This window comes from Sylvia atricapilla, chromosome 2 (genome assembly GCF_009819655.1).
Source record: "Sylvia atricapilla isolate bSylAtr1 chromosome 2, bSylAtr1.pri, whole genome shotgun sequence".
In the NCBI taxonomy this organism is placed as follows: Eukaryota; Metazoa; Chordata; class Aves; order Passeriformes; family Sylviidae; genus Sylvia; species Sylvia atricapilla.
In genome coordinates, this window is record NC_089141.1 from 75,077,845 (window position 1) to 75,104,302 (window position 26,458).

At 39.4% G+C, this 26,458-nt stretch overlaps 1 protein-coding gene across 8 annotated transcripts in view; it reads left to right on the forward strand.

Moving 5' to 3' along the window:
- MBNL2 (muscleblind like splicing regulator 2) overlaps positions 1 to 26,458 on the forward strand; it is a 107,454-nt gene that overhangs the window by 72,217 nt on the left and 8,779 nt on the right. For 3 of the 8 annotated variants that reach the window (XM_066313460.1, XM_066313452.1, XM_066313454.1), the window contains 7 exons: positions 637 to 801; positions 3,802 to 4,002; positions 5,192 to 5,455; positions 11,513 to 11,566; positions 12,253 to 12,406; positions 15,626 to 15,661; positions 17,068 to 17,162. In XM_066313460.1, coding sequence (XP_066169557.1) covers positions 748 to 801; positions 3,802 to 4,002; positions 5,192 to 5,455; positions 11,513 to 11,566; positions 12,253 to 12,406; positions 15,626 to 15,661; positions 17,068 to 17,162 — 858 coding nt within the window. In that variant the 5' untranslated portion in view covers positions 637 to 747. The remainder of the gene's footprint in view (positions 1 to 636; positions 802 to 3,801; positions 4,003 to 5,191; positions 5,456 to 11,512; positions 11,567 to 12,252; positions 12,407 to 15,625; positions 15,662 to 17,067; positions 17,163 to 26,458) is intronic. The other 5 variants (XM_066313456.1, XM_066313457.1, XM_066313455.1 and 2 more) reach the window with 5 other exon arrangements.

Genomic DNA, 26,458 nt, shown 5'->3' on the forward strand with positions numbered 1-26,458 from the left:
TGTAAAAGTACCACCTTTACTTCTTTTATACTTTTATGGAAATAGTTCAAAGTTGTGCTGATGCAATAAAAACAGGAGGCTGGAAGGCAGTGAACTGGGTGAATGTATGAGAGAACACAAGCAGAGAGTGGCAACTTTAGATCCTCACTGCCATGATCACACAATTATTTTCAATATGATGTACTTGAAAGCTGCATTTCTCTTAAAGAAAGTTTCAATTTGTTATTCATCATGTGGTGTCATTTAATAAAAAACTTTCATGTGGTGTCATTTAATAAAAAACTTTATGTTAAGGTAACACCTGACATCCTAGCCAGGATGTCGTGAGAGGCAGTCTGGACCGTTCTGAGATTATTAATTGAATGGCAGTGATCTGTACTAAACAATGAAAATGCTGATTCATAGCTTTCTCTTTTTTTTTTCCTGGGGCTAATAGCCTTAATGATAAATCAGAGGTAGTGGGGTGGGCTGAGGCAGAGCTCAAGGCCCATCAGCTCCTCCCAGCCCTCTACATAGTTCCCAGGAAACACCCTGTGTTTCATTAGTTCTTGCTTAGTTTATGGTGTAATATTTTGCTCGAAGGCATTAAACTATCATCAAAAGCAGCCGACTGATTAGTGTGGCTTCTTTTTCCAGGGTCGTTGTACAAGGGAGAACTGCAAGTACCTTCATCCACCAACACATTTAAAAACTCAACTGGAAATCAATGGCAGGAACAACTTAATTCAGCAAAAAACTGCAGCAGCGATGCTTGCCCAGCAAATGCAGTTCATGTTTCCAGGGACGCCACTACAGCCAGTGGTAAGTATATTTGTCTGATGGTCTTAATGGTAAGTAAAGTTGAAGACTCCATTGACCTGAAAAAGTTCTCAAAAAAGTATCAATAAAAACAGTCCCTGTCTGTTTACTTAAGGACTGGTCAGGGTGCTAGAGATACACTCATTTGTATTTGCATTTCAAGATGTAATGGAGTGTTGCTGTAGACTTGATTTATTTTCTTTTATCCTGTAATAATTTGCTTTTTTTCCCTCTCTTCCCCCCCGCCCCCCCAATGCATTTCATGTCACGTTTGCAAGATTTTTATTTATAATCCTTCCGGAGGCAAAAATTTGTATAATAACAATAATTTGTTAGTAAGTAATTTGAGTAGGAACACAAAGTTTCTCAGGAGTCTATGTATTTGAATGGCTTTAAATATTATTTAATCCCAGTACCAGGAACGAAGGCTAATGGGTAGCATTTTTTTTCTGTTGAAATCCGAAGTGTCCAAGGATAAGACGGAGAATTGGCAGTTGTTTGCCCTTTGAAAACTCAGTGTTTTGTCTCAAGGTGATTCACACAGTGCCTGAGACACTTTGTATCCAGGAGGTGATATAGAACTAGAGTCTGGCAGACATGAGCAGCATCTTTGATTATGCACTAAAGTGATCAGTTGCTCAGGGCAGCCCTTGCAGTTGGGCTTCTCTGTGTAGCAGACTTCCAAAGCATGGTTTAGCAAGTAATCTGGATTAAACTTTTCACACATGGCTGCTAATGATGTTTTTTCAATCTAAATTCCTAGTGTAAGGCATCCCACTGGAATGGAATTTTTTTCTCTAACTTGAGGCATCTGGAGTGCTGGCATCAACTTCTGCAGTGATTTTCCAAGGTCCATTTATAATTTATCAAAAGACATAGACGCTCCTAATTAATATTTACTTGGCTTGTTCCAGACATCAACACTGGGATTAGATGATTTAGTTTTCAAAGGGCCTTTGTCTTTCCATGGGCTAACACAGAAGTCAAGTGTAGGTATCTCAGAAGAAGACATCTCAATTTGGTCTCAGGAAGCTCACCCCAGATGCCTTTTTCAATAATGCCTTTTAGACTTGAAACATCTACTGTCAGGTGGGATTGGGAATTGAGTGCCAGGACTCCCTGAATTTCTGGTACATGTTCATCAAATTGTATCTGGTGATGTTGGCCTCCTAATGTGTCTTGATATTTCCTGGGGATTTACTGCTTGAGTTTTCACCGGAAAAACTTCTGATGAAGTGATAGATTACACCGCTTAATATTATGAGAAAAATTGAAGTGGCAAAATTCTTCTTTTTTCTTCTCATCCATTTCATCATTTGAACTTTACAATTTCATTGACGTAATGTCTTCTGTACTGATTGCTGTGATAAAAATGCCAGATCTGTCTCACATAAATTGCCAGATTAAGATGACTCAGCCTTGACCAAGTAGATAAAAAGTGAAAGAAAATTTCATAGAAGTAATTTGAAAAGTGGATTTATTCTTAAAATTATATCTCACACAAAGCTGTTACTTTTATTTCATGTAGCACATATTGTCTTCAACATAGTCAAACCATTCTTTCATATAAATGTTCATTATTATACTCTTCAGAATTTAGCTCATGTTTGACATATGAACTGGGTTTTTTGATATCAAGCAGATTTGATCACTGATTAAAACACAACATAATACACTTTTAACTCATAAGGGCAGTTAGATGCCATTTCTGTATAGTTGGTTATGCTTGGTTAATCTGTATGCTCAGAGCATTTTATTGGTAATGTCACATCCATTTATAATTTAGTAATTGGTTCCAAAGACAAAAAAAACCCCAAGAAAACCAAACATAAAAAAGAAAAAAACCTGCCTTCTAGCTCCTGTGTTCTCTCTTGTGTATTTTCCACATACTTTATGTCATGCAGGCCACCTTAATGAGAAAGACACTTCTCCTTTGTTAAAATGTTTTGAAGTCTTAGTGTTGTGCTGTTGTGTTTCTAGCTACTGGCTTATTTGAGAACCTAATTTCTGACAAAGCTAATCAGAGATGTGTCATGTTTTTCTGCATAGTTTTTCATTTATAATTATAGCTTCAGTCTCTGAGGTACTCAGCTCTGCAGAACTAAAGCACTTTCCAGGTCTGAGCATGGGCTGACCATGGTGATGTTCAGCCTCCACCCCCAGTGGAGCTGGTTGTAACAAACCCACTATTCTGCCTCATCATGGCTGTTTTAGCATCACACAAATGCTCTTTCTTCTGGTCATGACTTCACTGACTCACTGTAAGAAGGAACAAAACAAGATTTTTAGACCCGTATCATTCCCTCCAATCAAAGTTTTTCATATGATGAACTAATCTAAGCTTGAATAATCCCTTTCTAAATATTGTGTCCAGCTGAGATTGTAGTATTTATTCTGCTTGCCACTGGTGACAGCTGAGCACACAAACGTTTGCAAAGGTGAGTTTTTTCAGTGTATGAGACACAGTAACATATAATTGCAGGAGGTGGCAAAATACAGTATGCAAACATACTGGAAGTTACATGGCAGAGAGCTCATTATATGTACTCTTATTAGAAATATGGCTTTAATATAGTTAATAACCCTTCAGCCATGAAATCTGAATACTTTGGAAAACAGCCTGTTTTCCCAAGGAAAACAGATATTGAGAAAAAGCAATAAAGTCTATGTTATTTCTGCTTTTAGATGTGTAAATAAGCCTGCAATGTAAGCTGGACCTCCTCACAGATTCAGATTCAAAGTAGGACTTCCTTTGCAAAAGAGCAGACTCCTTCCCAATAATGGAGTTACACAGTTCACAGAGAACACACATGGTTCTCCGTGTGCTGCTGGAACGTGTTACGTGATTAAAAGAAGAGAGGATGCTGTGTGTTTTGTTGGCTGTTTAAATTTTTTTCATTAAGAATATTAATCAGTGCCAGAAGGAGCAGCAAGTAAAAGATATCTACTAAGCTATTGATTAAGGGCTTTTTGTTCATCTTGGTGTGTGTTTTCCTTTTTCAGCCCACGTTTCCGGTGGGTCCCACAATAGGAACGAACACGGCTATTAGCTTTGCTCCTTACCTAACGCCAGTAACACCAGGAGTTGGCTTAGTCCCGACTGAGATCCTACCCACGCCGCCTGTCATTGTTCCTGGAAGTCCACCAGTTTCAGTCCCCAGTTCAAGTGCTACCCAGAAACTCCTCAGGACTGATAAACTGGAGGTACTGTGGACACCACTGTGGCTAGAATACAAAATACATTCTCTGTTAGGCTATTTGAGAGAAATCCTAGAGAGTGGAATGGTTGTTTTAGAAGTGAAGCTTAAATTAAGTTGCTATAGATGAAAAACTTGTAACCAAGCAGGATTTCTGCACTTGCAGCCAGTAGTAATTAAATAATGTTATTTTTAAGGTAGTGTTTTGGATTATATGTAGGACACGGACATCAACAGGAGTTTTTATTTTTTGTAAAATTCATCATCTCAAGAAACCTCAGGTATACATGCCTGAAAAGGCATGCCTTGATGAAATATCAAACAAGCACATTTTTTATTTCAGTAATAATTGTCCTGTTTTTTCTGCACTGATAGATAATAAGGGAATTTTATGGCTTTACGGATTAGTATTAGGGGAATGGTGTAGCCCTCCAGCCCTGGGCTGCCAGTGGGGATGTGGAATATTACCAACCCTGCAGCAGGCTGAAGGGACAAGCCCCCAGCTATGTGCAGAGCCTCCCAGCTGTTGCTGGATCACTGCATGGCTGGGCTCAGTGGAATCTGTGATCCAAGTACACAAAGAGGCCAAATGGCTCTTGCAGAAATGAATGTCCTTTCCCAAAAGCCTCAGCACCAGTGTCTGCAGCACATTTCTTCTTAGGAAAATCAGTGTGTTCATTCTGACCATTTTTGAAAATTATTTTAAGTAGGCTCTCAGTTTTGTTTGTAGACTCCATAAAAAATACAGTGCATCTGATGTGTATTTTCCCTGGGTTTCAGCAAGAGGAACTCCTTCCCTACCAGTCAACCTGCAAGAATACAAAGTGTAGTCAGAAAGAGACAAAATATTTTGTGATTCCCAGCTAGTTTTGCAGGAGCAATTACATGAGTAAGTATCCTTCCCAGCTGCTTTCTAAACAGGAAAAAGGAAAGGCATTTGGGAATGCTTCTGTTGCACGTTAAGTTTATTTAGCTACAGTACCAGAGAGTTACCTGAGGAGCTAAGAACATAAGGGTAAAATAAGAGCATGCCCCTCACCCACCAAAAGATGAAGGGTTTATTACATTGAAGTTGCTGCAAAATTTCAAATAACAGGGGAAGGGGGCAGGTCTGTATTTTGGGGGCATGGGACACTCCTTGCCCTTTCACATTGCACCAAGCTGTGCCCCTGCAACGTGTGTTGTTTTGCACATAGGTGTGCAGGGAGTTCCAGCGGGGCAACTGTGCGCGTGGAGAGACTGATTGCCGCTTTGCGCATCCGGCAGACAGCACAATGATTGACACAAATGACAACACCGTAACCGTGTGTATGGATTACATAAAAGGTCGTTGCATGAGGGAGAAATGCAAGTATTTTCACCCTCCTGCACATTTGCAGGCCAAAATCAAAGCGGCGCAACACCAAGCCAACCAGGCTGCAGTGGCAGCCCAGGCAGCTGCGGCGGCTGCGACTGTGATGGTAAGTGCTGGCATGTATGGCTGCCTTTTTTTTGATGCCTATTTTGCTTCAGATTTAATGCTGTTTGCTTATACTTTCTTTTCTCTTTTGCCTCTTTTAATTATTTTTCTTTTTTATTTTGGTGAAAGATTAGAATTTATAGAATTATTACTATTGCTTGATGGGAGGAAGCACTTTCTTTTCTTTCTGCCCTTATTTTAGTGCTGTATTTCTATTCAAGACAGTGAAGCAAATGACACTCTATACCACTTCTGTTCTCTGCCTTAATTATACGTAAATTTGCTCCTACAATTTCCAAACAGAAACAAAACTGATAATCTTTAGTGTTCCCAGGAAAACAGGGACACATATGCTGTTTTAGCTCTTTGACAGCAGATATACATGTGGAAATTTGGAAGAAAAGCAAAGAGAGAGCATTTGTTTCAAAGATCAGTAATAGAACAGAAACCTGCATTGAGATTCAGCACAGTCCACATAAAAAATGAGACAACCAGCCAGCCACCTTGGTCTTACTGTACTGGTAGTGTAGAAAAACCAGGACACTCATCTGATCTACCATTAGTGCCTGCCTGAGGATGAGAAAGAACTGCCCTCTGTAGATCTACAACTATCCCCAATGACTAAAAAGTGTTGCCTGTATCTTTTTGAACTTTGGTTAGATGCTTTTTATGCCTAGAGACATCTTGCCTCCCATGCTATTATGGGCCAGTTACTTGAACCATGAGGTTTTAAAGTAGTAAACTATAATGGGAAGCATTAGGAAAGAAACATTTTGGCTACAGTCAGAAGAAAAGAGTGAGGGCTTTTATTTTCAGATATTTTAATCTCTTATTTTAAACTGTTCAGATAAGACAGCCCACCCCTTCACCAGGACTGGATACCTCTTACAGTTGCTACCAGGAAAGTTGATGAATGTACAGTGGTATTGATAAAGTTACATAAATTGAACATGCATGATGTGACTTGAGAGACAAAACTGCTGGCAGCAAATCAAAGAATCACTGTCCTCATTGCTGGCAGTGGACAAATAATTAAGCAGATGTGGTTTGTGGACTTGTGGGCAGTGCATACAATAGTTATAGACAATACAGTTATTCTCTGGTTAAAAAGCCTACCAGAAACACAATACAGTACAGTACATAACTACCCCAAGCTATTGTATTTAACAAATTAGAAAAGACCAGACTTTTTTGAGGGACAAAGGGTTAGTTATGCAAGAAAGTAAACCACCAAACAGAAGAATATTTCTTAAGTTTTAATATTCTTTCTCTAATAGTATCCACAGTCTTTGTTTCAAATTGGATGATTTTTAGTTAAAGTTTCCTGTGCTTGCGGAAATTGAATACCATCTGGAAATTAAAGCAGAGAAGATTGGGTTTTTATTCTGATTAGCTTCTGTTGTGCAATATTTATTGTTCATTTAGAGAATGTAATATTTCTAGGCACTATACTGAATAAGAAAGGAGAGAGATGAGGGGATTAATTTTTTCTGCACTTTGGTAATGGTTGCAGATATATATCCTGTGGTTTTAAATAAGGCTTAATTAGAGTTGCATTAGCCTCAAAGCAAGATGAAGCATCTTTGGAAACACAGAATTGAAATGTTAGCAGTCTAATGTCACAGGAGAAGGCAACAGGGACCTGTAATTCAGAGTAATGTTTTGCAGAGAAATATGTAAAAAATATTTCAGCCCGTTTCTCCTGCTTAAGCAGGGGAGCTAGAGGAGATTGCCCAGGATGTGCCTGTTTGGTTTACTAAAGTCTCTAAGGATGGAAGCTCCATAACTTGAAAATCTGCTGCATACTTCCAATTAAAATAAATGTTTTGGATTTTTTTTTTTAATCTTACAGTTAAAAGGAATTTCTTTTATATAAATTTGTTTCCATTGCCTCTTCTCCTGTCCCTGGGCACCACTGGCTCCATCTTTACCCTGAAATCAGATATTTGTATACACTGGTGAGATTCCCCTGTATCTTCTCCAGGCTGAATCCAGTCCCTTGATCATCTCTCAGGTCCTTTATGAGAGTGTTTTCTAGTACACCTGTATCTTTCTTGTACTGGGGTGCCCAGACCTGGACAAAGTGCTCCATATGTGGCCTCACCAGAGCTGAGTAGAGGGGAAGAATCACCTCCCTCCGCCTGTTGGTGAGACTCTTTCCAACACAGCCCAGCATGCCATGAGCTGCTTATTGAGGGCACATTACTGGCTTGGTGTCCTCGAGGATCTTTAGGGTCTTTTCTGCCAAGCCTTTGTGACCCCCAGCATGTACTGGTGCCTTGTGATGTTCTTCCCTGTTGCAGCAGCCCTCTTGTTAGAAGGAAGAAACGAGCCGAGCACAGACTTCTTGTTCATCACAGCATGAAAAGGGTCCTGGTTTATTCCTCTTTACAGCTTGGTCGTCCTGACTCCAGCTATTCACTGGCTCTGGCTTCAGCAAGCTCCTGCTGTAGGCTGCAAGGGAAACCTCTGACTGCAGGCTTTTACCTGGCTAGACTATGACTGCAGGTGTTCCAACAACAGGCTCTAACTGCAGACCCAGACTGACCTCACAGCAGTGATTCACTCTCCCCGGGATCCTTCTTCATAATTTCTCCTCCACAATTATCCCCTCACTAGCTAACCCCACTCCCTTTTAACACACTTATCTTTATTGGATATAGCTGTGACTCATCAAAGGCAAGGCTGAGTCAGGTAATCAACACAGCTGTTAAAAGGGGCAAGGTCACCTGTATTCCCTTCTCCTGCACCTCGCCAGGTGCAAGTCTTGATATTGCTCTTTTTTGGACTTACTAAGTTCCTCTGTGCCCATTTCTCCAGACTTTGTAGGCCCTCTGAGCAGTACCATGTCTGTCTTGTGTATCAGCCAATTCCTCCAAGTTTCACACCACCCGTGACTGGCCTCCAGCTGGGCTCTATGTTGCTGGTCACATCCCTTTGAGCCTGGCATGTGAGACAATTGTCAGTCCACCTCCCTCTTTCCCATTTAGCCCATGATAAATAGATTTGTCTGTGAGGATGAAATGATGTTGAAATCCTTTCTGAAATCAAGAGAAACAACATCCATTGCTCTCCCTTCACCAGCTTGCCAATCTCATCATAGAAGGATGGTTAAGCACAATTTCCCTGTCATAAATCTATGCTGACTACTTCCCGTCTTTATCTTGGCTTTCATGTGTTTGCAGATGGTTTTCAGGAGGATTTGCTCAATTGCTTTCCCAGGGACTATGGTGAGGTTGACCAACCTGTCAGTCCTTAGAGCTCCCTGCCTGCCCTTTCTGAAGATAGGTGGCTCATTTACTTTCTTGTAGTCTTTGGGAATTTCCCCCAGTCACAGGGAACTTTGAAAGATAACTAAGAGTAACCTTGCAGTGACATTGTCCAGCTCCCTCAGCACACAGGGTACATTCTGTTAGTTCCTATTGGGTTTGTGTACACACAACTTGTTCACATGTTACCTAGTCTGATCATCCTTCTCCAAGGGAAAATCTTTTTCACTTCAGACTTTCCCACTGGTCTCCCACTGGCATGAAGGCTGGTCTTGCTAATAAAGACTGAGATGGAAAGGATTTTCAGAATCTCAGCCTTCTCCATATCCTGTGTCACCAGGTTGCCTGCCCCATTCAGCAGGGGAAACCCATTTTCTCCAGTGCTCCTTTTGTTGCTGAGAAGCCTGTTTGTCTTTGACATCCCTTGCCAGATTCAGCTCCAGATGGTCTTTGACTCTCCTAACATATCCTTGCATGTTCAGGCTGTGTCTCTGTTACTCCTGAGCCATCTCTTCCTGCTTCAACCTCTTGTGGGCTTTCCTTCTTTCATTTGAGTTTGGTCAGGAGCTCCTTCCACATTCATGGAGGTCACTGCTGTGTGGATTTTGTTTGTATTCCAGGAGACATAGCATACCAATGTATCGTATGGCAGGCAAATAGTGTGCCTTGGATGTTTGATAATTTTTGATATTGTCTTTGTTTCCTTTTCGTATCCTCTTCGTCTCCATCCTCCAACCAATTGATTCATTGGTTGTTAGTTACGTAGATCAAATGTTGAGAAGGAGATAATCTGATGGGAAAGAAAAAGGCGAAGAAGGTTTTACTATCAGGATGAGAGAAAATAAAATATTAGTGTAGGAGAGCAAAATGAGCAGTTTGAAATCCTGAAAAGAATTGGAGACTATGTGGAAGTAAGGTTGATGAGTATGTTTAGGAAGAGATCAAGCCTTCAGATTGGGAAGACTGAGACTGAACTTGCTGGGGAGTATGAGGGGAAAGCCAGAAGAAAGCTTCAGAGTAGAGAGGTGATGTTAAGAAGAGCATGGAGAAAAATTGGAGAAAGGCAATAATAAACAGAGTGATAATAAGTTAACAAGTGAGATTAGATAAGATCTGTATTTGGATAATAAAGGTAATTAACTGAAACACTTTACTCTTAGCGACATTGCTTTGAACTTGTGGAGTTCATCATTGCATAGTGCTGAAATCAGTTGTACTGCGTCACCTCTGTGTAGACTTCCCTCTGTGGTGGAGGCAGAGTGGTTCTGAGGCTGTGCCCCAGGCAGTGGAGTGATGTTCTCTGCAGTGGTACCTGCACAGTGCCCTGCTTAGACAGAAGTCTGTCCAGATCCCCACTTCAGACTAGGTGTTTCTTGTTGTGTCTGGGTCTTGGGCCCAGAGAGAAGAGCAGATCCTGGAGATCAGGGTATGTAATCCAGAATAGTGCTGAAGAAGAGATGAGGAGGGTGTTGAGAAGACTCAGGCAAAGAGATAGGAACAAGGAATAAGTAAAATGAGGATTGTCCTGCAGAATACCCTGATAGGTTGGCACCTGATAAACTTATGACTACAAGGTGTTTGCAGGCATTTTGTGCCTTGTCCTCTTCCTCCACCTTAACTTTTGTTCCCTATTTCCACCTACTGATTTCAAGGTAGATATAATCTGCATATTCTAAAAAGAGCTAAATATCAGCTTGTGTTTAAAAAACAAAAGTAAAAAAATTGATTTCTAGATAAATTTTTCTTTCCTTTCTACAAGTTTGTAACAACTATTTACACTACAAAACTTGAAAATAGTATTTTAAATGAGAAAGTTTTTTTACAGAACGCTGTCATATCAGCCGTAAGTTTGAATTTACTGTGAAAGAATACATAAATGTATATGCCTATGTACTATGCCTAAATACTTTCTTTTGAAAAGTTAATGCTGGACTGGTATCATAACTCATATGCTAATGCTGGCTTATGAACTGGGAGCCCAGTTTTACTCCCCACTCCTGAAGCTAGTACTAAGGTTATAGCAAAATTTAGAAAGTATGTTTTCAGTTCTGAAAGATCTTTTTCGCTCTCAATGTAATGTGGTAAGTTACAAGATTAAAAAAAATCTACAAAAATGATCCAGCTGTAGGAGAAAAGAAAAGGAATTAATGATAAGTTGGTGTAACAGGACATACTGTGTACTCTGTTTTGTATTGGCAAAGAAGAACCTCTCTTATTCTGATGACTGAATTATTCACTTCTCTAAATTAAAAGACTCTCACCTTGTAAGCATTGATATTAATAGCATTTGTAATGCATTACAACTTTCACTGGTGTTTTGTATTTGAAAATGTAGCCTCTCAAATGAATTTTTGCACTTCAAAATGTGACCAAACTAACTTATCAGGAATTCCAATAGGTGTATCTTTGAAACTTTCTGCATCTCTGTGAAGTGTTTATATGATGCTTAATAGTGTCTGCAAGCTGCTGTTTTACTCAACTTTCCTGAATTTCAAACATCTATATTTTACTCTCTTATATGCTTTTAACTAAGGTATAGTAGATGCATTTTTGCTTCGGTACTAATTCAAAATGTAATATTCATTTCTTTAGAAGACATTTTTGTTGTTGTGCATGCCTAGTGTTTTGTATGTTGTATATTGCATTCAGAATATTTTTTTCCTTCTCACCTATCCACAAATGCAATGCCGTTCCCATGACGCACCTCTGCTTGCTGTTTACCTGTATGTTAATTCGCTTGACTCCCATTGGCCCACTGCCATCATGTGCTCGCTGCCTGTTATTAAAAGACTCAGTCGACTGCCAAAGCAATGAAGCGACCTCTCGAAGCAACTGTAGACCTGGTACTTTGACCTTTCACCTTTTGCTTTGCATGTAGCTTTTTTTTTTAATTTATTTTTAATTTTATTATAATTTTTTTTTCCTTCAGAGAAGCAACTAATGAAATTTGTATCGCTTTACTTTTCAAACATCAACCGGAAATGATTTCACGTACTCGTTAATTTACCGGAAGCTCTATTTATCCATCTCATTCTCATATGTAATAGACTGCAGACGATTTAGTTTGGTTCCTAACACAGTGTCATCTTTTTTAAATCTCTCATGAAAAGTCGAATTGAGATAAAACTGCTTTTGTAATTGAAAATGCATAACGTAATCCATTAATCTGTGTAATAAATAGGAAACTATATTTAAATTTAAAAATAAAAGAAAATACTTGGCAATGAAACACAAGTGGTTTTTTCTCCTTGTAATATTTGAAAACCTACTTAAAGGCAATGCCATTTTCGTTGCTTTAAAGCAAACGTTTCTTTTCAGTAGTTGTGCTGCAACAGTTCTAGGTTAATAGTACCATGCTTTTGCTACCAATAACAAAATTTCACTCATTTTACATTGCTGTGCTTTGAGTTAATATGCATGGCGAGGCATCTTTAGCTGCTTTAAAAAATACTAAGTTTTTGTATTTATGTATATGTTACAGACAAGGTCTTAAAAATGGCGCCATTTTAACTAACTTTCTTATTTACAGGCCTTTCCTCCTGGTGTTCTTCACCCTTTACCAAAGAGACAAGCACTTGAAAAAAGCAATGGTGCCAGTGCCGTTTTCAATCCCAGTGTCTTGCACTATCAACAGGCTCTTGCCAATGCTCAGTTGCAGCAACATGCAGCGTTTATCCCAACAGGTATGTTGTATCCACACTGAACTGGTTTTGTGTCCCTGAGGTAGCCTCTGTGTCAGGCAGTTGCACTTAACAGAAGGTTTTATTATGCTCCCTGCCCCACTTGAGATGAAGTCTGCACACATGATTGCACATTATTTTAATTCCTCTTGCAAAGGACAAGAATTGAAGCAGAAATTTCAACATGCTGTTGATCTGCTTTTTTGCACATTCATAGCCTTGCTCCTAAATTCTCCAGAGTTTTCCCCTTTTTGCCTACTGTAAATTGGCTGGATTTTGACTTGTATCTGTTTCCACTGACAAAAATGCTGGGAAAAGCACCACACTTCAGAGATGCCACAGCATCCTCCTGCTCCCTCAGCTGCTGTCTTGCAGCTGTGGGGATTTCCCCAGCCCACACGAGCAACCTGAGAAAAGGAACACCAGCCATAAACTCCCAGTCAATACCTGCGTGGAAGCACTGCCAAAACACATCGCTCCCCGCAGCTGCACTAAAGGGCTTTCAGGCATCAGATGCGTTTTTGTGGTTTTGGAGCACCACCAGAACTTTTCCTAGCATTTGTGGCTCGTAGCTGGGGTTATAATTCTTCATAGGCATGATCTGAAGATGAGTGAATGTAATTTACATTTCAGTGCTTGGAGCTCTGTGAAAATCAGAATGTTCAGAGATGGCTTGACCTGCACCCTGGCTGGTAGCAGGGCTTCTCTTTAACACTGCGAGAAAAGGGATGTGCTGGGTGCTCGTGTAAGCAGTAACAACACAACCCTCTAAATTGTGTCAGTCACCCCCACTCCAACTTCCCAAAGGAGAGTATCCCTCCTAAGGAATTCTGTGATTTCATTCGTAATTAACAAATTATGTATTTTAGTATCAGGGTGTTCTCAAGTGTAAACTTCAGAATAGTTTAAAACTACGTGTTTGCAAATGTGCTTGACATTTCAGCAATATTATTTTAGTTTATAGAAATAATGTCTGTTAAACAAGGAATGAAAGGCAGCACATGATGATTTCCCAATCTATCAGCATTCCCATATGTTTTTAAAGATAAAAAACAAACACAGATGGCTTTGACTTCATGGAATTTTTCTATAAGGCCTCAGTAACAACCTTGGAGCCTGCCCCCGTATTTGTAATAGTAAGTAATAGCATAGCCTTATTTTTAGTACATTGGTGCACCAGAATATCCGTGGCAGAAAACACACTGACATTTACGGGAGTGTTTGGAAAAAAAATAAATAAATGGTGACACCGCCTGTTTGGACATGAATGGAAGACTGCCCTGTGCCTACAGAACACGCAGAAATTTCCGTGAATTTATTTTACATTGAAACTATGAGAATTTGTAGTATGATAGGTATTTTTCCTTCTTAAGCACTCCCTTTCAGGGCTTATTGCTCTATTTGCAATTGACAAGGACTTAAAGTTAACTATGAAAAATACAGTAGTTTAAACCTGTTCAATGAAAAAGCATTTGGATATTTTCCAGACCTTTGAAAAGTTCGTGCTTCCTTAAGTAGCTCACTTTTTGTACTTTTTATTGTCCATCCCTCTTTCCAACTAATTGTTGTAGTTCTAGTTTCAGCTGACAAAATTCTGGTGGTAGGAAGGCTGGATCTCAGAACCAAACCTTAAGGGCCAAGTTGTTGTCAAGCCCCACAACAAGTGCATGAAAAAAATAAAAGAGGAAACAGAGGTATAAAATAGCAGATGGAGCCCAAGCCCCAGAGTAGAAAAGCTTTCTTAAAGTGATGAACCTCCTGCTCTTTTCAAACACCATCAGCTCCAAGGAAGGATATTAAGGAGAGGAGTGGGGTATGGGAGGAGATCAGGGAAGGGGGACACCCTCTATAAGAATGGGTGTCATGAGCTTTCCGTTAAAGATGATACATCTGAAATTCCCACATTTCCTGGGAAGGTTGGATTTGGTGGGTGTAAGGACTGTCATGCAGCCCACGTCTGAGGAGCAATGCATGACATTATCCGTTGGATTTTAAATGATTATGTGATATTTTCTAAACTGGTATAATTTTCAAATGTGTTCCTTGTGTGTGTGTGTGTGTTAAATTTTAAGACAAGTTTTGCTGCTGGAATATATATAAAACTTAATTGTTTTATATAACTTCTCTGCTTTCTTAACCACTGGCTCCCCTAATAAAAAGTGTGGGGCTTGACTTAGCATGGCTTACCTTTGAAGTTCTGCACTTTGTTTGTTTTACATCAGTTTGATTGCTTTGTCACTTTCTCCTTATTGTTTGGTAAACGATCTTTAAAACAGCAGATCTCTTCTCTCTTCCCATTGCTGTTTGTTAGTGTTTCTATAGCCTCTAGAGGAGGAACTTTGTGTGTTCTCTGGGGATTGTTCTTGGGTAAGGTCATTCATAGTCACACAAGTCTGCGACGGTCCGATACGGGACTGCAGTAGTAATTCCGCAGGAATACAGGAAGCATATTCGACTCTGTGTCAAATATGCACATACCTGGCACTAGTCTCCTTACCTGCTTGCCTTCACCAGCTTGCTGTATGCACTGTTCTGGAAATAGGCTGATCTCTTTCTTTCATTTGGCCTTTCCAGAAAGGTTAAAGGTGGGCTAGGCACCAATGCTAAACTCCATAGCAGGTGAGCAGTCATCCCACAGCATCTCTGAGGTGTGCTGGGAGCCTTCTGCTGGAAGGTTACACACTTTGAGGTGTTTAGCTTGGGACTTGTCAAAGTACTGTTTTTTGTGTTAAGAATGGGTACATTAATATCAAACACAAATTTGGCAAAGCTCCTGCAGTAGAATATTGTCTTAATTCCATTTCCTTTTCTTGCCACATGTCAAAAAATTGGTGAATGTTGATCTGTGCAACATTGAGCTATCTGAATTATGCAGTGAGTTCACAAGTACTGTGATCTTTAACCAAAGACGTTTTTATAAACAAAAACCTGTTGCTGCAAAAACACTAAGTGAAAGGATAACACTAATAAGTAAAAAAGTTTATGAGATATCTTGAATATGTACAGAAACATGCCAAAACCCACACAGTCTATACAGGAGTTTAGTAAGAACACAGTCTTCTTTTTGTGTTTAAGCAAAACTGTGAATGACCTTACAGTTTCATTTAACTAACTTACTTCTCTGTGGTTATGCTTGAATCTCACTTTGAATGTTAACTCTAAACAGCTAACCTGTTTCTTCCCTTTATCCACTTTTTTCACCTATCATTGCATGACACGCAGGGTCAGTTTTGTGCATGACACCCGCTACCAGTATTGGTAGGTTCCAAATTTCTTTATTGATCTCTTTTTTAATACTGTATATGATGTATATTCACTTGTTTCAGAAATCCTAGGCAAGATTTAGCCACTGACTAGAATTAAAGGTTCACTTGTCCTTCTGGTTGGCTTTGCAGAGTGTTTAGATTTGTAGATGAAAGCTGCAGTTTAGACATGATATCACCTGCTATAACAACTACACTGCAAAAGCATAATACCATGAATTCCAGTCTGCTTTTCAGTTCTCAAAGTTTTATTTCTCTTTATATTTTATATTGTCTAGTACTATAAAATCATAAAATACTGGAAAAAGCCAGCAAATTTCATCAGTGTTTTAAAGTTTCATAGTGGTGTGCCTATTTCTCCTTTGCTGTGTGTTAGAAAGTTTTATCAGCGTTTCCCAGACATGCCTACTTTGATCCACAGAGGTTCTGTTGAAACTTGTGATCTGAATCTCACTCCTTCTTTAAATATATTTGCAGCTTGAAATTAACATTTTGGGCATGCAAAGTGGAAGTTCAGTGCAACAGCCTCTCAGACAAAAAAGTAATCTTTTTTTTATTGCCCTATCCCAGTGATTTTAGTTTTGGGCCTACTCACATAAACAGTTAAAATATCAAGCCTTTAAAACATCAAATTAATAATTCCCCCATGAAGATGCTGATTAAAATTCATTCTTAAAATGAGGAAAAACAGTGTCTTTCACAAAATCGATCTTGGTTTCTTAGATCAAACAAAGTAGTATATATATCAGGATAATTATTATCATCCCTCTCCTGATTTTTGCCTCAAGCAGATGGTAATTTAACTCTGATAAAGTCGAACAGTTATGCAGTGCTAGTAGGAAAAAACGCATAAATTGGATTATGAAGGAAGACAGCGAGTATCTAGCTTACTTCAAAATGAAGATACATGAAAATAATTCATTTTTAATTGTGTTTAAAAATTAAGATGAACATTTAACAGTTTTCTTCCCAGTATAAACCACTGGGGTTTTTTAAATAGGATTTTAATTTGAAGTGCTTTATAGCCGTACTGGGGGAAAACAAATTACACATGTAACAATCCGCAGGTAACGGGCTATTTTGGTAAAGCCTCATTTGCACAAGTAATATTCTTCTTAGAGACAACACTTGCATTTCCAGTGGTCCTTACTCTTTTTTTCTGGGAATCGCCGATTGTGTTGACAACCTTCCTTTAATTGTACTTGTAATAAGCTATTTTCCCTTTTTTTTTTATTTCTCCGCCACGCTTTCTCGCTTTGCACTGTGATTGCATGCCATCTGCCGGTTTAACCCATGACGATGGCTTGCCGCTCTTGATATTCACCATGCCAAAAATACCACTTCTCTTACCATAATGCTGCACCCTCCTGTTCATTGCTTCCATGGTTCCCCTCCTGAAAGTACCCATGATGCACAACGCTACGGCCGCCACTGTCTCTGCAGCAACAACTCCTGCAACAAGTGTTCCCTTCGCCGCAACAGCCACAGCAAATCAGGTTTGCTCCTTTTAAAGCTTTCTTTCACAAGATCCTGAACTCTAAATGAGTGCTGAGATTTTTATTTTAATTTTTTTTAACAAAAAAAATTCTCACCGAGAATTTTTTTTTTATTTCTGTGTTTACCCCATCAAATTTTACTTTTGTTTTTAAGTCGTTTATAGCAAGTGTTTGTGGGACAGGTTGCACTTATTTAGAGTTAACATTTGTTGCAAATAATGATGTAGCTGTGTTTTGTGTTGCGATGTTTGTACCTAATTATTGTGTAATTAACCCAGCTGGAGTTAGAATCACCGTAGTACTGGACTACTTACAAAAGTCTATTATTAACTCCTAAGTTCAAAAGGAAGATCATCACAGGTTTCAAATGCTCAGGTGTGTTTATGTAGCCTTCTCCATGAGGTGTGGAAATTACTAATTGGTAAGCATGGAAGCTATCAAACATCACAAGCAGGACAAGGCAACTGGAAAAAAGAATTGAATATTTTCTTTAAATACTAGTGATCAAAACAGCAATCAAGATATTTATGACTATGCCTGCTTTTTATTTTGAAGTGCATTTTTTTTAACCTGGGAATTATATTTCCCTAAGGAAGAACGTTGATAGGAGGAATCCCAAGGGTTATTATGTGAGGCAGGCTAGGAAAGATGATACTTTCTCCTCTTTTTCTGCAGTTTATGTAAATGGGAGTTTTCATTTTGGTTGGGTTTCCCCTCCTCCTGTACGAGCTAATTCCCAGGGAAGACGCATCTATTGCAGGCTGGAGTGTGTAGCTTTGACTCCTCTGTTGGGGCAATTCCCACTCTGATGTGCCATGAGAGGAGTCTGCACAGCAGTTGGGTCACTCTGGCTTTTCTGTTGCTCTGGGACCATGCTCAGGCCCTTGCACCTGAGGTGCGTTTCCCCTCAGGTTCTGAGAGGTGAGATGGAAAAGAAAACAAGCAGATTTGCTCACCAGAAGAAAGCAAAGGGCTGTGTCTGCATCATCTTTCCTTGTGTTGCTCCTGGACAGACTGACAAGCTGTTGCAGACCCAGTAGAAATGCTGTCCTGTTGGTTTCTTCCCCTCCACTTGCCGAAGACTTAGAGAGAAATCAGTGAAAATGTTTTGCTTAATAATGTTATACTAAAAGGTTTATTTTTTTTTTTACTGGCATTCCCAAAACTATTTAAGTATCCCATGGAAAAATAGAAGTTTTTGCAAGAGTTTATTTTTACTAATTTAGGAAAAATATACTACCTCTGAAATACATCCTACTTTCTTAGAGAAACACAAACCAGTCCATTTTTTTTTTTTTTTTTAAGGTTTGTTTGCAAACACTGTGATGTTTTTTTCCTTCTAGCATTTTCATCAAAAGAGGGTTGTTGTTTTGTTCTTACTTTTCTGATAGCTAGCTTGTAAAAAAAGCTTGGGATAAGGATGAAAGTGCAGCAGGCAAATGGTGCATTTCACAGTCCTTCCCAGAACTGTCTACAGCAGAAAATTTGTTTGGTGATCTCAAAGTGGTGACAGAGGGACTTGAAGATGCCAAGGGACAAAGAGAAAATGGGATGGCTTAGGGAGGGGTTCAGCCAGGGACCCTCTCCAGCACAGGAATGCAGCTGGGGCAGCTCCACCACCTGCACTCCTGAGTGCCAGAGGGGCCGACTGTGGCTGAAGATAGAATAAATACATGGGTGCCTACAAAAGGACCAGTAAGGAGTATTTTTTTTTTTTTTAGCTAATGGGAACACTTTCACACAATTAACTAGTGCTACTGAGAAGACAGAGGTGTGCGTTAATACTTTTTCTCATCCAGCAGGATAGCAGGCAGAGCCCCTTCTTTCCCAGTGCAGATTTTGTTTGCATTGGATGATTACAGTATTTCAAATTTAATAAACTTATAGAAAATGTCTGTATTTATCTAGTTGCATATATTTGTATGTTTGTGTGTGTGTATACAAACAATTACGGGGTGAAATTAATGGATGGTTCAGCAGGAGGCTGGATTTTCACTTGTTTAACTTCAGCCATTTGTAAGTTTGGCATCTAGTTCATCTGCTTTCCTGGAAGTCCATGTTAGGGCAGGCTACAATGCCCTGGAGGATCCTGCCTCTGTCCCTTGCCTGTGGAATGAGTGTAGGTGTGTTACCAAAGCTCTGCACCACTGCATGTGGAGGAGATGAACCCCACCTCAGGAGCTCGTTGGCTTCTGTAGCATGTGCCATCACAGTCTTGGTTTTTTTCTCACTCCTGTCTTTGTTTTAGTAATTTTAAATCTTTAAAAGCTATTAAAAAAAAAAAAAACCCACCACATTTATTTCAAAGTAGGAAAGTAGTAGTGGTTCCTTCTTTATAAGAGACAAAACTCCAAGTTTTCTGTTTATTTGCAACATCCTAAGACTGGAGATAAAGCTACCATGTTAGGAAAGCCCAATAGTAACACTGTGGTGCAAATTCTCAGTGTTTCTTTACCTCAAGAAACACAGTGGGAGCAGGTTATTAACTTGATAATTAACATGACTTTTTTCATGGTCATAGCATTCTTTACGTCCCCTTATATGGGTTTAAACTCTCCTGAGTATTTCAGAAAAGGCCTTTTTTATTCCCAACTAGATAAAATTTCCTTTTCTAGTCTGTGCCACACTGCTTTACAAATCTGTGAGGTACAGTTTCCTCTTTTCCAGTGTCTCTAACATACTTTTTTTTTTTTTACAACCTGCAGCCTTCAGCTTGTCCCATTTTAGCTCCCACAGCTTCTCCTCACAATTCAGGCATGAAAAGAAAGTTGTAGCAGAGATTAATCATTTATCTTAATATCATTTGGTTTAGTATTTTGACCTGGGGAAAGATTGCTGGTCTTCCTGGGATTGAGTGTGATGATCCCAGTGCCTTTGAAGCATGAGTAGAAGGGAAGAGTCAATATCCCAAAAGTTATGGTGTCTCAGCTGATGGTTAATAGAACATAATAACTCCATAGGGTCCAGTAAATAATTTAGTATGTGCTGGCAGCTTTTATTTTGAAAAAAAAAAAAAAAAAAACCCACTGTGTCTCATGTCTTCTGTATATCCTTTCTTTCAGAAGATAACACAAGTAAGAGCTCAGAATACACCTGCATTGGCACACACTGTCGGTCGTGCTTGGCCAAGAGCTCTGGGCATTGTGTGTTCAATGTATGGCACATGGCATGTGAGAAGATTGTGTAAAGTAAAAGGCTGTACAGTGTCCATCTGTGCAGGATGACACCAGTTAAGAATATATTGAAAATTTGACTTCTCTTGGTTTTCCTGACTTACAAAGGTTAGATTTTAAAAATAATCTTCTTGCAGTGTACCACAGAGGGGAAGAGAATTGCTTTGGCTTAATGCAATGTAAACAGGATGTAACAAAAGTGCTTTAGCAAACCCTGTTTAACAAACTCTGATTAAAATCTTACTGTGATGATACAAGAGCTGGTGATGTTGCTGTTCATTCAAGGCAGTGCCCCCTCACTGTACCTGCCAGTCTGGTGAGAGGAAATGGAGGGGAGGAGATTTCAGCTTTCCAGTGAAAGGCAGATGGAAAGGTACATGTCCAGAAGCATTATTGTCAGAAGTAAAAGACCCTTCCCCTTTTCTTTCTTCCACCATTCACAATTGCCCCAGCCATTCCTGCCAGGATGGGGCTTGAAGCCTCAGCTGCTTAACCTCACTTCAGCAGCAGATGATTGATGAACTTTCAGTTCAGTTGTGTGGGGATGCTGACAGTGTTTTCTTTGAGCAAAGTTCGAAGTCATGTGAAATGATGGTGAGAAGCAGTGTTAGGACATGAATACAGAGGGTTTGGTCCTAGCTCCCTCTAGTGCATGCATGTGCACAGAGGTACATAAAATGTCCTGCTTAAAATATTAACACAGTCTTTGTGTGTAAATAAGTACTTCAGAGATCTTTAGCAAAGCTTTTGTTATTCCTTCAGCTAGTGGACTAGCAATACTCAAGCAAGGAAACTGTTACCTGCAGAGCTTCACTCACAGGTAGAATCATGGAATTATTTAGACAGGAGAAAACCTCTAAGATCATCGAGTCAACTGTTAACCTAGAATTGCCAAGTTCACAACTAAGCCATGCCCCTAAGTTGAGCAGCTACACATCTTTTAAATACCTCCAGGGACTGTGACTGCTTTGGGTACTGTTCCAGTGCTTGATAACCCTTTTCATGAAGAAATGTTTCCTAATATTCAATCTAAACCTCCCCTGGTACAACCTGAGGCCATTTTCTCTCGTCCTATCACTTGTTACTTGGGAGAAGAGACCAATCCCCACCTTGGTACCACCTCCTTTCAGGTGGTTGTAGAGGGAAAGATGAATATTTACTGACTGTTTTTCTAGGCTAACTGTTTTTCTATAGTGCTGTGATTTCAGGATGATATAAAAGTAATAGGTCTTGGGGAAAATTATTTTGGAAGGTTGTTTCTCGTTTTGCTGTTTGCTTTGTGAGAAAATATAGGATTAGAAACTTGGGGAAATACTAGATGGAGCCCACTTGGAGGTGAGGATGTTCATATTAATGGAAATGCAGAAAAATGCATCCTCCACCCTGCACACCGAAGATAATTTAACAGAGGATAGTTTATCCTGACATTATTTGAGAGAGATGTTATTCTGACTTTTGGGGCTGAAGTTCAGTTTCCTTGAAGGAATTTCCTTCCTTCAGTTATTGAAGTTCAATAAATAATGGCAAACACTTCCTTGTGGAGGCTTTAAATTTCTAAATTAGAAGGCCTCACTACTGTTCTTTTTATATATATATATATATATATATATATATATGTATGTATGTATATCTTGGTGAGTCCCACAGGGATTAGAAGGTTAGAACTCAGCCCAAAATTAAGACACTTACGTGTTGGTGTCAAAGTATGGGTGTCTACATGCAAGATACAAGTTTAAGTACCTATCGTTGACTGTGAAGTTTATCATCCCAGTCAGATGAAATCTGGAGAGTAGCCTGCCTTGTCCTTCAAAAGGCTCATAGGGCTTGGTTCAGTTGCCTAAACATGTGTCTGGTGATGCTTGAGATTGCCCTAAGATAACCTTGGATGTCTAGGTTACCCAAGACATTTCCACAAGCTTGGCAGATGCAAAACAGAACCTACAGACAAATTTGCACACTTACTTCTGAACTGGCAGCTGCATTACAGGCAAGAGACATTAACCCTTAGCCCGAGTGGTGAGCACATGACCCAAGCCTGCAGCTGCTGAGCACTAGAAGGGATCTTCAGGCTTTCTTGGCTTACTAGGTTATGTCACTTCAGTGAGTGTGGTGGGGGGTTAAGACACCAGTATTTCCGTGTCCTAATCTGTGCCCTCAGGTTCAGTGAGTGTTTCCATAGTTCCTTGTTACTAGAGGACATTTATCAAATTCCAAACAATTCCAAGAAATATGATTCTTGCTCACATCACATCAGAACAGTACATGGCTTTATTTTTTTTGTACCAATGAAAATGGGCAGAGACTGATAGTATAAAAATAGCATAATAGAGAACGCTGCTTCAGGATGTTATTTAGTGACATTATTCTACTGGTTATATGACCTTTTATCAAGAGGAAATAGTAAAGAACATATCCAAAAGAAAAATGAAATAGTTAGAGCCTGTGTTTAAAAAGAAATATAAGATCAACAGGCTATCTCATGCTAAGGCTTGTGATTATCTGGCACAGCTGCTTTAAATTATGCATCAGCGTTTGCACTGAATTAGGTGGCAATTATGCAGATATTAATTATGAAATCATTCAGTAGCCTTCAGTTCTGTCAAAAATCTGTTAGAATACAATGAAGCAAAAATAAAAATAGTTATGTTCAAGTGTCACAAACAAAAGGACAATTAAAATATTTGCCCCAGAATTCAAAAACTAGTTTACATAATGTAAAAACATGCCAGACTTTTGGGATTTGGGACACCATGTGTGGTGGCTTTGTCAGGAGGGAGCAGAGCCAGGACGTGCAGCAACAGAGCACCTCTCCTTGCCAAGGTGCCCACAAAGGCAGCACCACTCCCAAGGGAGGCGGATTCTTCCCAGACCAGAACTTCATGGGGCAATGACTCCAGGTGACCTCCCTTTCTGCGCGCAAAGCAGAAGTGCCAGTTGCTCCCTTGTGCAAACATTCTTTGGTGTCCCCCAATAGGGCTTCCCCTCCATTCCTCTGTAACTCCAGGAGGCCTTCTGGCAGGGCGGAGGGCGGCCCACAGTGCTGCTGACAAGGCTTTTACTGTCTCATGTTCCCTTTCTTTCTCATGGAAACCTGCTGTACTTGTAAATGGGGAGAAAATAGCAATAGACTGAGAAAATGAATTGAAAAATCTGGTAAATAGTAGGAAATTGACTTTTTTTTAGTTGCTTAAAAGCAAGCTTTTGAGAAGGAAGGTGGAAAGTGGAAACAAGTGTTATTTACATCCTTAGTGCCAGCATAGAAGAACATTACAAATATGAGCCTATGCAAAATCCATGTTAGTAGTTTGAAAACCTTTAATTGCAGTTTCTGAGGGAATGAGGGAACAGGTAGGAAATCACTTTTTCTGGGAATTAATTATTCTGGGAATAATGAGTATCTAAACAATTTTAGTTTGGATTTTTTTTTTCTGACTGAAAGTTTTGGTCTAAAAATTCCAAAAAGTTCTAAGTTAAATGCTCCTATAGAAAATTCTGTTTTAATAACAGACAGAGTGATTTGAATATGACTTGGAAAAGTCCAGAAAAGGAGACAGAGGAACAGGTTCCATCCTCAGACACATTATCAGAGGGAATACTTTCAGGGAGCCTGCTCAGAGCAGAACAGTGTTGGGCATCTAGCAAGCCCTAAGGCTGACCATCTTGCTTTGTACCTGCACCAGGCTGGAAAAACCAAACTAAGTAACCCTTGATCATGAAGAATCATTTCTCTAGAGAAGGCATTTAAATAACAATAGCTTGTCACAGTAAGAAAGGAAAACTTAAACTGCTTGCTGCTGCTTCTTTTATGCTAGACACCCAAGAATCACAGGCCTCATCTCACTCAAGTTATCTTTTCTGACACCGAGTTACAGGTAAGTAGCTGTGACTCGCAGACTGAAGAAGTGAGAGTTTCCAATACTAAAGCCCACACCAAATCTTGAACAGTGTCAAGAAGACATCCTTTGGATTGCCTTGAAACAACTGATGTTACAAAATAAGTGGCAAAACTATTTTCTAAGGCAACAGAGAAGCAAAACCAAAAGATTACCCTGGAAAATATAATGGAACTCTATTTTAGTCTCACACAAACTTTAACCAAGCCTTTGTTTTAATATCATTTTTGGCCTCCTAACATAACATGTTGTCTCTTTGTGGATGATAAAAAGTTCCAGTAGGCTTGTATACAAAACTTGAGATTGCAAGTTCATATACAAGAAGCCAGTGGAGAAGAAATGGAAAAGTCTCTGTTCTGTTTTGGGGTTTTCGAAGATATTCTCCCATCATACCTATCTCCCCTGTACAGGACTAAAAACTGACTTCCTCTGGTATCCTGCTAGATGGCAGTGTCACACAACATCACCAGTAAGAAAAGGCTTCATTATTTTATATAACAAAAATCAAAACAGATTTGCCTTCCCTCTTACAGAAATTTAAAGAAAAAATGTTGATGTTTGATATGATAACTTCTTTTTGTGTTCCTGCTTTCAATTATTCAACAACTGATACTTTCACCAGGGGAGTAAAATTCTTCTGGGCATATATTTATTGTTTAAACATAGGAAATTATTTCTGAGGTCCACTAATTTTGCACACACCTGGGAGAAAATGAGTTTGTTTCATGGTTTATACACACAGCTCCATTTAAGTCTGGGTTTTTCCATCATGAAATTTTAACCACGCAGAGCAGTGCAGAGCTCCAGATGTACTTGTTTGGGATTCTGTCCTTTAAGATATTTGCATCTGGACATCTCTAGATGCTCCAAGAACTTTCCCTTGAATTAAACAAAGATCATATTTTTATCTTGGTATATGATTTATTGCCTACTTGAAATGCCAGTCTTTGGCTTTGAGTGTGCAGGAGGCTGCACTGCAAACATCTATGTATTTATTTTTGTTGATTGTATCTGTTGTGACTTTCAGCTGGACACAGAAATTTGCTAACTTGCCTGACTTCATTTTTGGTGCAGTATTACCTGCCATGGCACACATTAGTATGCGTGTCTGTTTATGTGAGAGTAATCAGATGAGAAGAAAATTAAGAAAGTGGTAAGTAGTCAAAAGTCAGGAAGGTTAAGATTTCCTCAGAGAAGTTATGAGTACAGTGATCTTATAAGATACAAGATCTTATATGTAACCTTGATGAACATAAATCTGGTATTTTCCGTGTCCAGGTTTAGTTCTGGATGTTGTCTCTTGCTTTGCAGAGAGTCTGAACTGGAGTGCCAGGTTTTGGGAGAGGAGGGCTTTCAGCATGGTGATAACTGCTGAGGAGCCTGCAGAAGTGCCAGCTGTACTCTATATGCAGTAGTGCCTTTGACTAAAAAGGATGCTGTATGTGTCGTGGCAGCCTCATCTTGCATGATGTAGGCATGCTTGGTGTCTAAAAGGAAAATGCAAAGCAAGTTTTGTTAAAAAAAAAAGGCTAAGTGAGGATGTCAGGGGTGGAGAAGTAACACCCCTGCAAGAGGAATATGGGCAGTTCTACAGATTATGCACAGCTTGCGCTTGGCCTTCACTCATTCGTGCTCTCAGTTTCTCTGTGCAAGCCTATTCTGGCAGTTTCTAAAATTTAAGGAGGAAAGTGACCTAAAAGTAGGAAATGAAAATCACAGATTATTGCAGTAGCTCAGACCTGCTGGAAGGTAAAGTGGAGTGTCTATCCAGAACAGTCATTGTATGGGTGCTTCTAAAATACTACAGCAGTGGTTTTCTCACTCCTATATAGTCTGTCTGCTGCCTCTGCAATGAGTTAAAAATAGATTTTGTTAGAATATATTAGAGTATGTTATGATCAATTTTTAGCACTGCATTATTTATTACTTTAAAGAAAAATAAATAGAGCCAGATTGCTTTCATTTCTAAACCAACTAATCCTCTGTTTCTCCAGAGTGAGTAAATACTTATTAAATTGAACTTAAATATTGTACATTATTATTTGAGTAAATACCTATTCAAGCTCATAAGCAAGCTAAGGATTTGGCAGCACAAGTGGCTTTGGTCTCTTCTTTCAGGACCTTTTGACAATTAAATGAGAAGAATGATGCTGCTGAACCGTTGAACCCTTTGGGATCCCATAATTGCCTTGAACTTTTTTTTAGATCATTGTGAAGAGCTGGATTCAGA